At 46.3% G+C, this 12,911-nt stretch overlaps 1 protein-coding gene across 1 annotated transcript in view; it reads left to right on the top strand.

Moving 5' to 3' along the window:
- ADGRE3 (adhesion G protein-coupled receptor E3) overlaps window positions 1-12,911 on the top strand; it is a 44,058-nt gene that overhangs the window by 21,995 nt on the left and 9,152 nt on the right. The window contains exons 3-8 of the mRNA XM_019546167.1: window positions 2,362-2,438; window positions 3,200-3,307; window positions 5,661-5,835; window positions 6,268-6,384; window positions 8,020-8,207; window positions 10,444-10,614. Coding sequence (XP_019401712.1) covers window positions 2,362-2,438; window positions 3,200-3,307; window positions 5,661-5,835; window positions 6,268-6,384; window positions 8,020-8,207; window positions 10,444-10,614 — 836 coding nt within the window. The remainder of the gene's footprint in view (window positions 1-2,361; window positions 2,439-3,199; window positions 3,308-5,660; window positions 5,836-6,267; window positions 6,385-8,019; window positions 8,208-10,443; window positions 10,615-12,911) is intronic.

Raw genomic sequence — 12,911 nt, forward strand, 5'->3', positions numbered from 1 at the left:
CCTCTAGTGTCAACAGCTCTGGGATAGAAATCAAGCAGAAACTAGGGCCCCTATGTTTCAAATATTCCCAGATTGTGAAATGATATAACATGTGGATGGCCCTAGGCACCTACATTTCCCAGCTCTTGGACAGACTTGCCAGATAGACTGCCTCTGAGCTGGGAGCTACTGCCATATGGTGTGGCCTTGAGCTTCCAGGGTCCCAAGTTACAAGGCAGATGTGTCAGGGGACTGCTGTGGAGGTGGAGAAGCAGGGCCTTTTCAAGGTCCCTAAAACTGGGGAAGGCAAGCCAGCGACTTCCCTGAAGCCAGGGATGGGGAGGCTTCAGGCTCCTGCACTTCCGTTACAGCTGGCTCCAGACAGACCTGCCTGCCTGTCAGGTTGCCCCAAAACAACTGCCTTCTGACCCCTTAGAAGGACAACAGCAAGGGACAGAGATGTTTCCAGTGTCCCCAGTTCAAGTGACTGCCCTGGAACTAGGGATCCAGAGCCTCCCAGCTTCCTACACATAGGCCACAGCACCCCCAGGAGGGGGCCTGGGACACCATTAATGACTTCCAGAGTCTCTGGCTCCCCAGAAGACCGCCAGAGACCACCAAAGACCTGCTTTCCACCTCAGGGTAGACCAGCAAAGTGGACGCTCATGAGCTGATGACTCCATGTCTCAAGATTCCCCAGCTTTGGTGCTGACTCACCAGGTGAAATGCTCTGAGACCGCACACCTGGAGCTCTCCATGGCCTCCAGCTGGCTGGGGTTGGGGTCCGGTATCTCCAGGTCTCAAGCAGAACCATCAGGTGATGTGCTCCAGGGCAGGGAATGCCAGAACGGAGTACTGCCAGCTCCAGGACAGTGTCACTGGTAGGACTACCCCCCACCAAGAGCCTGGAGCTCTCTCCAGGTCAAGGGCAAATCTACTTGGCAGACCTCCCTGGATCCAGGGTCACTGTACCTCCGGAGTTTCTAGCTCTATAGTAGACTCTTTAGTTGGACTGCTGTGGAGCTGGAGACATCGTTGGGATCCTGTCTTGGATTTGGCAAACGTTCCTTGCACCTGAGATGTTTCAAAAGAAACATTTTGGGCTTAACAACATGAGGTTTTTCCAGTGAACCTTGTTTATCCAGAAAATTTCTGAGCAGCTCTAAGAACAACACCGCTGCCCTCTACCATGACAGAGGGCTACTACACAGGTCCAGGACACCTGTGGGAGCCAGAGTTTGCAAAAAGAAACACTCTGAACTCTGAAAATGCCACCGTTAAGGTGGTCCTTGTTAACTGGACTCTGTCCTCTGATCCGGTGCTGTTCAAGGGGCTTTAACCAAAGAATTACTAGTCAGAGCTGGTTGCAGCACTTCCACTATGTTTTTTTTTTTTCCATAGAGAAAGAAGTTTTAACAGGATCCTATTATTTTGATACTTGATCACTTCTTTTCTATAGGCAAAACATTCACACTGACATGGTTTTCTCCTTTTCCTTTTCCCTATGACAGGGGGGCTGGACTCAATGATCTCGCGAGGTCCCTTCCAGCCTCTAGTATCTATGACGTCTATGAAATGCAGCTTTTACTTTGACATTTTTAAAAAATCAAATAATTCCATTTTCAGCTTGGAGAGATTTTCCTTGCTTCACTCAGATACTTTCCTGACTCCCCATTTCTACCCCCCCCCCTTCTTTTCCCTGAGACATGGGGGTTAAGGTAAGTAATGGGTAGAAAGTAGAGGGGGAACACCCCCACCCAACTTCAAAAAGTGAGTTCTTCTGGGATTCCCTGCTCCAAGCTTGTAATGTCTGCAGCGGCAGATTATCCAGGTCTATTTGTCTAAGCTCAGTCTGACCCCCATGAGCTGGGTAGATGCTCTGCCTTTCTGCAGCATCTTTCATTTAAAAGTTTCCCAGGAGCAAACCATGCAGCTTCCATGGTGCTCCCAGGAGTGCTGGTCTCAAGCACTCACATCCACCTGTTGCAGCTCCTTGCGTGCCAGCCCTGGGATGGGGGTCGGGAACCTGTGCTGAGGGCGCCCCCCGCCACTGGTCTCAAGCACACCAGAGACAAAGATCTCCAGAGCAGTCCAGCTTCCCTGACTCCTTTCTGGGTCTGGCCAAGCAGAGCAGGAACAGGTAGGCTGGGCACGCTTGAGACCAGCACCTCTGGGAGTGCTGGAGAAGCTGCATAGCTGGGTCCATCCCTTTGCAGAGTACTAGCACTGGGGCTTCGCGTCTTTTAGACAGGCATGTCCAACACTTGGCTCTGTGGTTTCAGCAACATGATTCTGTGAACAAATTGGATTTGTCTTTTTTTTTTTTAAATGCTTTATGATTATATGAGGCCAAATGGTAACACTGTTTTCTGCCCTGCACAGAAATCCCCTTTCACTGCCAATCAGAGTCAAAAAAACCCGAGGAATACACGAAGAAGTGTTTGAATGGATCAGACGAAGTAAGTCACACCATGCTTGTGCTTCGTGCTGTTTTGTGGATGTGGAAGACATTGTTAAGTCCACACTTACCTTCATCTATGCCAGTATGACCTGTGGATACTGGTGTACTGGACTGGGATGCGGGAAATGTGCATTCAGTACACTCCTCATTTTGCTGCTGGTTGGATGGGTGACCTCAGCCAAGTGTGACCTGTCACTTGATGGGCATCATGGGACCTGTGTGCCTCAGTTTCTCCATCTGCAAAATGGAGCTAATGATGCCACCCTCCTTTCTAAAGTGCTTTGAACTTTGTTTATCTGCCACATGCTATGGAGTCTTTTCAAACTTCTGGGTGTTGTGACTTGCTGTTGGTTGGGACTGTTAGAAATAGCAGTTTGGGGAGTACCTTGGGTAAGTGGTTGCCTACGAACACATGGAACTAGATTAGATTGCCCAGGGGGCCACCTTGATAAAAAGTGCTACATGAGTGACATATTAGTATCTTCTATTCCAAATGCCAAAGGAAAGCACTGGTCATAAATGCAAGGAGTTTACTCTGTAGAGAGAAGCAGCAAGGGATGTTAGAGAGCCTAGAGATGCAGCATAGTTCTTACATAAAGAGTCTTTATGCCAGATCCTGAGCTGGTATCACGCAAGATAGTTTCTTGGAGGTCTACTGATATGCATAAGCTTAGGATTTTACCTATTGGGTACAATTGGTCTTTCATTCATTAGCTGAATCCTAACACTAGACTTGTTTGTCTTTGAAATATTTTCTAGAGTGTGCAAGGTAGTACGAAAGACAACACGTTCTGCTCTCTGATCAACTCCACCTTGGAGATCTTTAAGTCTTCCTGTGAGAATGACAGCGCGACACTTCCCCTGAAGGTCAGAAATGCTTGACTGGGAGCTAGGCAGACAAGGTTCTTTGGGTGAATCTGGTATCTTTTATTAGACCATCTTAAATAGTTGGAAAACAATTATTAAGCAAGCTTTTGGGTTCAAAAACCCTTCATCAAGCTAAGGTGGGGAGCTAGATTCTTCAGTACTGGAGCACCCCTGTTTTTGCCTGGGCTGCAACAGTGTCCTGAGTCTGATCCATTTGGAGCCTGTGTAAAGTGAAAATATCAGCACTAGGAGATTCTGCCTGGAAAACTGAGTTTTAGTGATTAGGAAGATGGACCTGGCGCAGAGGAAGGCTGGTGTTATGGTTGAGATATTAATTTAAAACTTGGGACATGGAGTTCAAGGTCTTTCTCTACCACTGATGTCCTGTGTAGCCCTGGACAAGTCATTTGGGCACAGATTTTTAAAAGGATTTAGGTGCCCAATTCACATTAATTTCCAAGAGCATAAGGTGCTTCTGTATGCTTTGAAATCGGATCCCTCTGTAAAATAGGGGAATAACATGAATTTCAGAGCTGGAGTCAATCTGGATTTAGATCCAACTGTCCCATACTGGAAGGAGATGCTTTGTGCATGTGTTTGTGTGTGTGCATGCACATACGTGTTTATATATTTGCATTGTCCTATTGTGCCTGGGGTTGACAGGCTCAGTAACAGGGACTGGATGAGTACCATAGATTACATAGAGCAAAGGCAGATGAGGATCTAAATCCAGACTTGACTCCAGCTCTGAAAAGCATGTTATTCCCTCTTACAGAGGGATCAGATATTTAAGCATACAGAAGCACCTTGCACTCTTGGAAATTAAAGTGCATTGGGCACCCAAATCCCTTTAAAAAACCTATGCCCAAATGACTTGTCCAAGGCCATACAGGACATCTGTGGTAGAGAAAGACCTTGAGCCCCATGTCCCAAGTTTTAAATTAATATCTCAGCCACAACACCACCCTTCCTCTGCCCCAGGATGAGTACCATAGATTACTGGATGAGTACAGTGAAGAAATTGCCCTTTTCATCTGCCTCCCTGTTCTGAGTCTGCCCAGCCCCCCCCTGTTTCAAACTCTAGCTGCTGGATCCTGAAGGTCAAGCTAGGTGACTAGGTTGTGAAAATTCGATAGGGAGCGGGGTCATACAGGTATCTCCCACCAAGATTCCTATATGACCCTGCCCCCCACCCCACCTGAGGATGCTGATGACTGTTAAAAGGATTGGTCTGCATCACATAGCCCCTGCTTCTGGTTGGGACATAGTGATGAGGTCACAAAATGTTTTAAAAGAGGGTCACTCCATTTTGGAGACGCTCCATTTTGAGACACTGAAGCAAGCAAAAAGGCCTCCAGAGTTCTATCAGTCTCTGGATGAACATGTGAGTAACTTAGCTGAAATGTAGCCAGTAACTTAAGATTCAGTGAACTAGAAGCTTATCAAATGGGCCTACAAGGCCATTCTGATTTGTTCAAGTGGGTTTTCTATTAATTTTCCATTGTTTTGTATTCCTTCCTCACCCTCTCCCTCTTTAATCAATAAAGCGATCTGTTATAGCATGCTTTACTATGAATGCTTATGAGGGTAGGACTAGCCTTTGAAGCCCCCTTTGATCAGCTGGCTAAAGTGGGCACGTCTTTTTACTTTCCTCTCACACGGGGGGCTTCTTGTTAATGCTTCAGGCTAAAAAGAAGCACCTCAAAATTCCACAGTGGGCTAAGCACCCCCAGGGTCTGCAGGGTCTGTGTACCTTGGGCTGCACTGAACCCTAACAAAGACCCAGGCCTGGGTGGTGGCAGCGGTTACCCCAGGCTTGAGGGTGTGGTCCAGGAAGGGGGCTGGCCAGATGTAGGCACCCCAGGTGAGGCACCCAAAGCATGGTTTTTGGTTGAGCACAATGAGGCGGGTGGCTCAGCGTAGGAGTGCCCTCTGCTGGCCTGCCACAAGTACCATAGATCACACAGAGATACTATGGCGATGGTTACAATGGAAACTCAAGACAGCTTGAGGCCATCTTTCCATTCTGCACTCGCACAGCACTGAGGATAATGGAGTCTTAGTTTATAAATAGGGGTTCTTGACATCTACTAACCTACAAACAATAACTGGTGATAATAATTAGAGCATAGCCAAAAACTGTATTTGCAATAGCATAATTCTCCACCTGGGCCCCATTGCAATAAATAAGACCAGCTGTAAAGTTCTTGCTCCATGTCCATGGAATCTCATTGCCAGGAATACGGATGTGATGTCCCCAGGGGAAGGCTCTTACCTGTGGAGTAAGCAGCCACATAGCAATACCCATGTTTATAGAGGCCGTGAGGCAACCTCTAATCACTTAACCTTGTAGAATACGATGGCATCCTTTGACAAAGCCATTAAAAACATCTCCCTCAAGACACTGGACAGAAAGGAAGTGGCTTCTACTGCAACGCTGATTCTTCAGGGAGTGAGTTCAACTGCAGTGACGTCTGCTCTTGCCTCTCCAGAGAACCAAAGCCAGACTGTGACTACCAACCAAATGGGTAGGAAATAAAGCTGGTGCCAGAGCCAAGCTGGCAAAATCATGTTGCAACTGGAAGCTTCCTACTGACTTAAGCAGGCTTCCTATTGACTTAAGCTGAAAGTTTTGGGGTATTCAGATGAGAGGTTATGGTTAAATCTATCAAGCAAACAGCCTCTGATCTCAGAGCTAGTGTCAAGTCTGGATTTAGATCCAACTGTTTAATACTGGAGGTAAATGCTGTGTGCAGGTGCTTGTGTGCAAGCATGGACATGTGTGTGCATGTATTCACATTCTCCTCTTGCATCTGGGTTTGACAAGAATATCCTTCCCCTTTCTTACCCTGCCTTTTAAGGCTGTTACAGGAACAGAGATATTGCTGCTGTGAACTTTACAGCAGGCACAGCTTTCTCTTTTGTATCTTCACAAAACCCATTTCTTTATTCCTTTATAGTGATCCAGACAAAGATTGTTGATAACTGTACCTTGCAGACTAATGCTCTCAGACTTGAAGCTCAAAAAAACACCATTGATATTGACTGCGCTGACATCATTGAAGATACTGTCAAAGGTACCACTGAGGTGTCCCAACAGCTCATTGATCATGGTGGTGACCAGGCCTTGTAGCTCAGACATATAGGGCAGAGCCTAGTGGTATCTATTTGGTGATCAGTTGGCTCTTAGTCTACTGCACTTTTAGCATCTAGTGTGGATGCACCCACAGAGTAAATCTCTTGTGCATTAGTACATCACGGTGAAAGCCATGCTAAAGTGCTAATGCTCAGTAGAATTAGTCTACTGCATGGTAGCGGCACTTAAAAGATATGCATCAGTGCTACTGTACAGTAGCATCAATTACTGGGCATTAATGCACATATAGACGTGCCCTGTGAACAGTGCTATGTGGTTCATGCGATTCCTTGTGGGGTAATTTACTGCCCATTGGCATTAAGTGGCATAAGCAATGATGTTGATCCTACATGTGTAACAGAATCTAACCCATTGCATAAGATTGGCCACACCTTCCTATTGACTTAGTAAAATGTCATTCAATAATGAAATGAGTGTTTCCATGTTTGTGGCTTCTTCTGGTGTTAATCCTCCAACATTACTAGACCTTGACCATCATTCTCAATACTGATTGATTCCCCAGGAACAGGTCCAGACATTTCACTCCTTAGAAGGCCTTTAATTTCTGTTCCCCTTAAGACCCATGCCCTAAAATTCCCTGCTGAGTTTTTACTTCATGCTTGTTAGGAGAGGGGAAAAAACCCCAAACCTCATTGACTTCAATGCAAATTGACCCTAGAATTAAGTATTTTGAAACACGTTGCATGGGAATGAGCTTCACTTGAGGAAGCTCAAAAGCCTGTCAGAGTCAATGGAAAAACTCATTAGGATCTGGCTCAGGCCATTAATGGGGTTTTTCTATGAAAAGTCTAATTTCCTTTTTTCTAGTGAACATGTAAATGTATCTTCATAAGAAGAAAATGACCAGATATTAAAGAGCTTCTTGATGTAGCAGAGAAAGACAAGGCACGAATCAAAGGCTGGATGTTAAATCCAGTCACATTCAAATTAGAAAGAATACACTGTTTTTTTAATGAGGGGATTTCATCCCCCAAACTATCAGTGGCATCTCTTGATTCTCAGCTGCTTTCGAGGCTTTCAGCTCAAGATTGCCTGACTTTTGGGCACAATCTAGCTTAACAGGGTGAAATTCTCTAGTCAGTGCTATACAGGACGTCAAACCTGATGATCTAATGGCCCCTGTTGCCCTTAAATCCACAAACAAATTCCTGAGCATTGTCTTCTATACTTCTACCTAAGCCCAGTCATTGTAGGTGCTGAGTGTCCGCTGCACCGTGTGTAATTCCAGCTACTACTGAAGTTAACAGCAATTTTGAGTGGTCTGAACCTCGGGGAGACTTAGGTATCTTCTTACTGAGAACTGGTGGAAAATCCCCCTTGATTTTCTTTCCATATAAAAAAGGCATTTTCAATTAAATGGCATCTTTAGGAAAAAATAGTTTTGGTTGAAAATGTTTATTGATGAACGAAAATGCATCCATTTTTAAAAGGTGTCAGTGCCCAATTATCACTTTTGTTTCAAAAAAAAAAATCCCCCAATTTTCTTTTTTTTCCCCAAACAACCTCAGCATCTCCTCCCCCCCCATCTCACTTCCACCTGTGCTCATACCTGCAGAACGTGCTGCTGTGGCTTTTATATCCTACACGGATCTGCAGTCAGTTCTGGGAATACAGTTTTTTCAGGAGAAAACTCTGCGGAGGGAAGACTATGCTCGTGTGAACTCTCAAGTGGTAAGCGCCGCTACCAGCACACAGAGAAGAAATGTTTCCAGTCCTGTCAACCTCACCTTGTGTCATACCGAGGTAAGTAACTAGTGTGACTCGGGACCAAAGAAGTCATGATCAACCTAGCTCATCTGCTCCATTCCTATGAATGGCATATTAATAACTTAAACCAGGCCTGTCTACCCAACCCTCAGGGAACCCTGAGGGATTTTTGATTTAGGTCCCCATCTAGATGGGACCTCTGTCTTAGACCCTTTTTAAAATGCATGCTGACACAGGCCACTCAGAGCAGTGGTAGTTTATGGCAAGATTCTCTGTTTATCTGGGGCCTGCTCATGCCGCACGGTGGGGAAAGGCTATGAAAGTGGGGAAGCTACTGGAGAAGTACCCAGGGGAAGTAACTTCAGCCCAGAAATGAAAGGGGCAGCAGGTGCTGGGATCCCACTGACATGGTTTTATTAGGTAGTAGAAGCCACTTGGCTTTGCAAGGCATAGGATTCCCTGCGCAAAGTGGATCATGGACTGCCTCTCGCCTGGCATGGAAAGGTGGAGGTTGTGGCTGGTGTAGTGGGCTGGGGGAATCTCTCCTCCGTGAGACTGGAAGCAGAAAAAAATGTGGAGATTGGTTTCCAGTGTCCTTATCCTCACAATCTATTTTAGCCTCTTGCTAGGTCAAGAGTCTCTCTTGCCACACTTCTATGTGGTGTCTCCCTCAACCCGTACCCCATGGGGCTGCTGCCTGACAGGGGCCTGGGTGAGCTCAGGCCCCATCCCTTTTCTCAGCTCCTTGAAGCTATTCTCTAGAGAAGCACATCCAACCCTTTCCCCCTCTTCAGCCTGTCTTCCCCTCCCTTCCTGCCCCATCCCCTGGGATCTAGGAGAAGGTGGCTACAGGCTGTTTTCATGTCCTCTTGGTGGGTTTCCTGGGGTGGGAGGTATCTGTTAGGTTGGGTGCACTTACTTTTGATATTAATATGAAAATTCAAATTCTGGAGAAGGGGCTAAGTCAGACATCCTGCATCTCTAAGGCTGGGCTGCAAGGTCAAAACTCACCCTGCCCTTAGGCAGCCCATTGGGCCACTGTGGCTAGATACACAAATGTCTGTTCTCCATGGCAGGATATGGCTCATATCACAAAATGGTCCTAGTCCAAATGACCAGGTGTCCACATACAGCTGGATTGGCAGGGAGTGACCTTCAGTGGAGATCTGAAGCAAGGGTTGAACCTTTGTCTCTGATGCCTTACCTACTTTCACACCATGCCCCTTTTGGCTGCATACTAATACAGCTCAAATTCACTCCTGTCAGGTCTTAACTGATCCTAGCAGATACATTTGGCTTTGCTTCCTATTCTTCTCACTCTCCTGATGCTTGTTCACCCCGTGATACTTTTTCCTGCCTAAGTTTTAACCTCCTCAGACAACAGCACATTTGAATGCCTGGAAAATAGGAACTGATGTGGCTTAAAGGGCAGGGCACCTCCTGGTGTTTAGAAAGCCTTCGGGGTCTATCATGCTTTCAAATGTGACCTCTAACAGGTTGGTTAGTTGCTCTGTGCCTCGTTTTTGCTCTTTGAAAAAAAAGATATTAATGTTCAACTGTGATCCTTAAATACAAATTATTTATGGTGCTTTAAAATGATATATTCATGTATTTACCCGTTGTCTGGACCCCAGAGCCATAACAAGGCAGCTGGGTGCCCAGGGCAGCCTGATACACGAGGGCGGTGGTGACTTCCAGCTGCCACCATGCGACTGGTACAGTTATGCAGTGGCAGATATTGGTTTTACACCCTTTTCCCCGTCCCCCCAAGTTGGCAACTGGATCTGCCCTGCCTTAGTTATGCTGCTGCTTCAACCAGTGCCAGTGTGCTGAGGTGGAAGCTTTAATCAGGGTACATCATACTAGCTCCCTGCTTCTGCTGGCTGCAATTAGGTCTTAATGGAGTCATGCTCTTCCATCACCTGAAAATAGGGACATATCTGAAGGTCTCAGCACATCCTAGGAATGTATATTCAGCTGCAGCAGGTCAGATCAGGCATCCATTAATACAGCCTAGCATCTGCTAACTGTAGTCATTTGCATCATGCCATACACTGTGGGTAGAGCCCCTTCCCCCTTTACCCGAAGCCACTGCATCCTGCAGTCCCCTGGCTGGGAATCCACACGCTCAGTTTATATCCTGGGCTGGATTCGCAGCCCCAGGGCGTCCCTTTCTGTGCTGTGTTCCTGAAGTCAGTATTCTCCTAAAGGCTCCTCTTTCATGTAATTGAGTCTCAGCCGCCTTTCTGTCTCTGATTGAAAACCCTTGCAGGACACGTTCTTCCAGGATGAAGTCACCTGCGTCCACTGGAAGCCAGAAGGTACGAGTGGTGCCTGGACCTCCCAGGGCTGCCGACTCATTTATTCCAACGCCACTCACTCACAGTGCAGCTGTCACTACCTGGCCAGCTTCGCAGTACTGACGGCACCTGGTTTCATAGAGGTATTGGAGGCCTTTGGGCTTGGCTTCATGTGTCTTTGGAAGCACCGGTCCATAAATTGCTGGGCCCTCTGCTTTGCATGCTGTTGTTTTGTTTGAGTCAGCACATAGGCCCGTTGAAATCAATGATGTGATTCAGGTATCTGCTTTGGTGGGGTCCTGTCTATTTTCAAGGGTCCTGTTTTCCTGAACATAGAAACTATCAAACAGCCGTCAGATATTCCCAAGTCTGACACTTCTGCGAGCTCTGCGTACAAGAAGCTCTGTCCCCCTGCTGCCTCTCAGGATCGTGCCCACAACTGCTTCTTGAGGCTTTTGCCTCTAATCCACAGCAGGTTGTGAGACTAGTGTTTGAGGCCCTCCATTTGTACTGTGGGAAACCCTTCAATCCCAAGGGAGGAAATGGGTTGTGAACTGCCAAGTTTGGTGCATTGCTGGTGGTGTTGCTAGAACTAAGGGTTGGCATAAGCCCTTCAGAGAGATAGGATTGCCTAGTGCTTAGAGCACTTATGGTCCTGTTTGAGTATCTCAGGCTTTTTGTGTGATCCAGGCAAGTTGCTTAAACGTTATAAGAATCATAGAAAATTAAGGTTGGCAGGGACCTCAGGAGGTCACCTCTGCTCAAAAAGCAGGATCATCCCCAACTAGATTATCCCAGCCAAGTCTTTGTCTATGCGGGTTTTAACACCTCCAAGGATAGAGATTCTACAACCTCTCTGGGTAACCTGTTCCAGTGCTTTACTGCTCTCTTTGGGAGAAGGTTTTTTTCTAATATCCAACCTAAACCCCCTTGCTGCAACTTAAGACCATTGCTCCTTGTTCTGTCATCTGCCACCACTGAGAAGAGTCCAGTTGCATCCTCTTTTGAAACCCCCTTCAGGTAGTTGAAGGCTGTTATTACATGCCCCTCTCAGTCTTCTCTTCTCCGGACTAAATAAGCCCAGTTCCCTCCACCTTTCCTTAGAAGCCACGTGCCCCAACCCCCTAACTATTTTCATTGCCTTCCACTGGACTCTCTCCAACTTGTCCACATCCTTTCTGTAGCAGGGGGCCCAAAACTGGACACAGTACTCCAGATGTGGCCTTATCAGTGCCAGATAGAGGGGAATAATCACACCCCTCAGTCTGCTGGCAACACTCCTACTAAAGCAGCCTCAGATGCCATTAGCCTTCTTGGCAACAAGGGCATGCCGTTGGTTCATATTCAGCTTATTATCACTGTTATCACTGTAACCCCCAGGTCCTTTTCTGCAGAGCTGCTGCTTTCGCAGTCGGTTTCCAGCCTGTCCTGGGCCCATCTCTAAAATGGGGCTAATAGCATTTCCCTGCCTCACAGACAGGCTGTGAGGATAAATATATTTTTACAAAAAATGCTTAGATGCTATGGTAATGTGGGACAGAAAATGATTTAAAGAAAAAAGGATTTTACAGTGGTTATTTTATTTATTTATTTTTGTTAATAGTCGCAGCACAGATTCCACAGGCTTTCCCCATATTTACATGCAGAAATAATTGTCTTAATTTGGATACTACTTCATGGTTACTGCTAGCTAACACTACCTTCTTAATGGCTACTATTCCACAGCCAACGGTCATCCTGAACGTGTCATCTGTTTTATATTGGTTGATCTAGTTCCTTTTAAAATGGGAATGAAGATTTGGCAATGAGAGTGATCTGTGCAAGGAGAATGGCCATAAAAATAACCATGTTAGATATTTTTTCAGGTGCAGCACCTAGTTAAGCCATAAAGACCAGTAATGAGGATGTTTCCAGTCCATAAATAGCAATGTGAAAAGAAATGATAGTTCAGTGTTAAACCAGAAGACCTTAAAATGTGGATCGAGGCCGGAAAGTCACCAAGTGCAAAGGACACCGTGTTAGCAGTCAGTTCTGGGAAGTGATGTGATGAGCTGCTGAGTTAGGCAAGCAAGTCAGCAATCAGAAGGGCAAGGTTGTCATCTCACTCTCTGATAGGGACTGTGTGTCACTCTAAGCCAGTCACCTTCCCCTTGTGTTTCCCTTCCCACCCTTTGTCTGTCTTATCTATTTAGATGACTAACTCTCCAGAGCAGGCATTATCTCTTCCCATCGATCTGTACAGCGCCTAGCACCATGGGACACTGATCTTAGTTGAGATTTCTAAGTGGCATTGTAAGAGAAATAAGATAGGCTGTTTCCCCCGTGTATTAAAATAAGGTTTTGCAGCTCTTTGCTCCTGTATTAGTCCTGCAAAGTCAATGCAGTCAGGGGGTGTAAACACAACTTGTTTCTCATTCCTGCATCAGCAGCAGACCTGATA

This window comes from Crocodylus porosus, unplaced genomic scaffold, assembly GCF_001723895.1.
Source record: "Crocodylus porosus isolate Cpor-Errol unplaced genomic scaffold, CroPor_comp1, whole genome shotgun sequence".
NCBI classification, from domain to species: Eukaryota; Metazoa; Chordata; order Crocodylia; family Crocodylidae; genus Crocodylus; species Crocodylus porosus.